This window comes from Enhydra lutris, unplaced genomic scaffold (genome assembly GCF_002288905.1).
Source record: "Enhydra lutris kenyoni isolate GAN:26980312 unplaced genomic scaffold, ASM228890v2 scaffoldscaffold1662, whole genome shotgun sequence".
Lineage (NCBI taxonomy): Eukaryota > Metazoa > Chordata > Mammalia > Carnivora > Mustelidae > Enhydra > Enhydra lutris.
Window position 1 is genome coordinate 2,791 of NW_019155746.1, and position 1,961 is coordinate 4,751.

The following is a 1,961-nucleotide window of genomic DNA, read 5'->3' on the forward strand; positions in this document are numbered from 1 at the left end:
TGGTCTGTCACTTAAGTTTGTACTCCTGAAACTGTGAATGAATCTTTTCATCTACTGTGCTAGCAGTAGTGAGTTAAGAGTTTAATTGTGTATATTCTTTATTTAGGAATGGACTGATGCCCGCATTGTTTTCTAGTCAATTTCCCTGGAGAGCAGAGATTAGACAACATAGTAGACATTATACAGTAAACTCCATGAGGTCAGAGAGGGTGTTTGTATTCCCAGCACTTTACAGGGCGTGACATATAACAAGGAATTGATGAGCATTTGTTGAATTAACAAATACAGTTGGCTTTATTTTTGCATCCTTTCACAGTGGTGTCTGTCACTATTTCCACATTCATAATCCCATAGGAAAACAGAAGTTATCATTTTATTTATAAACCATCCCATATTTAATCTGTGGTTTGCTTTTGTGTGTTTATTAATCAAAGCAAGGGTGGTATGTTTTGTAGCAATTTCAGCGAACTAGATTTAAGTACAACACAGGGTGGCGCTGTAACCTAAGGTTGCGGAAAAACAGACCTGCGGATGGTTACGGTGCCGGCAGTCACACCCATCTAAGAGAAGATAATTCTTTACGGAATTACCTTGCGGCAAGGGACTGACTCCTGGAGCGGACTGCCTAAAGACCAAACAGGCACTCAGATTCTAAAGACTTTTGGCGTTGGAGAAATGGAGGCTGCAAAGGAGCACTTTCCTAGACTAAGGCAAGTTCTTCTCTTTGTTTTGCTGTCTCACACTTGGGCGGAGCAGGAAGATTACCGTATCGCTGAAGAAACAGAGCGTGGCTCTTTTGTGGCCAATCTAGCAAAGGACAAAGGGCTAGCGGTAAGAGAGCTGTCTTGGCGGAGGGCTCGGATCATTTTTACAAATGACAAAAAATATTTTCAGCTGAACCTTCAGACGGGAGATTTACAAGTAAATGATAAACTGGATCGGGAGGAACTGTGTGGCCCCATGGAGCCTTGTGTACTGCAATTCCAAGTGTTACTGGAAGAACCTTTAGAGGTATATAGGTATAAGCTTTTGGTCACTGACATAAATGACAATTCCCCTGTGTTCCCAGAAGCAGAAATGATTTTGAAAATCATGGAAAATACTCTTCCAGGGACTGCGTTTCCCCTGAAAAATGCACAAGATTTGGATGTAGGTATCAATAATATCCAAAACTACACCATTTATCCCAACTCCCATTTCCATGTTCTTACCCACAATAGCGGTGAAGGAAGAAAATACCCGGAACTGGTTCTGGACAAAGTGCTAGATCGAGAGGAGCAGCCTGAGCTTAAGTTAACTCTCCTGGCAGTAGATGGTGGAGTTCCTCCTAAAACTGGGACTGCCTTGGTCCTCATTGATATCTTGGACATCAATGACAATGCCCCCGAGTTTGCGCAGCCACTCTATCATGTACAGATCGTGGAAAACAGTCCTCTGGGATCGGTTATTGTCACTGTTTCAGCTAGAGATTTAGACACAGGAACAAATGGTGAAGTATTCTATTCATTTTTTTATGGCGATGAAGAGATTAGTAGGACATTTGCACTTGATGAACTCACAGGAGAAATTAAAATAATTAGGACACTAGATTTTGAAAAAATTATGTCATATGAGCTGGATATTAAGGCTTCTGATGGGGCAGGTCTTTCTGGAAAATGCACTGTCATAATAGAGGTGGTGGATATAAATGACAACACCCCAGAACTGACGGTGGCTTCACTTATAAGCTCCATCCCAGAAAATTCCCCTGAGACCACGATAGCTCTTTTCAGTATTCAAGACCAAGATTCTGGGGACAATGGGAGGATGGTTTGTTCCATCCAAGAAGATGTTCCGTTCACTCTGAAACCTTCCGTTGAGAATTTCTACAAGCTAGTAACAGAAGGAGAGCTAGACAGAGAGAGCCAGGCCGAGTACAACATCACCATCACCGTCACCGACCTGGGAACCCCCAGGCTGAA

At 42.5% G+C, this 1,961-nt stretch overlaps 1 protein-coding gene across 1 annotated transcript; it reads left to right on the forward strand.

The window, feature by feature from the left end:
- Nucleotides 1-675: 675 nt before the first annotated feature.
- Nucleotides 676-1,955, forward strand: LOC111140468 (protocadherin beta-15-like; the record flags this gene model as incomplete). Its single annotated transcript, XM_022492712.1, has 1 exon — nt 676-1,955. A coding segment is annotated over exon 1 (1,280 nt), but the record flags the coding sequence as incomplete, so codon positions are not given.
- Between the last annotated feature and the right edge of the window lie 6 nt (nt 1,956-1,961).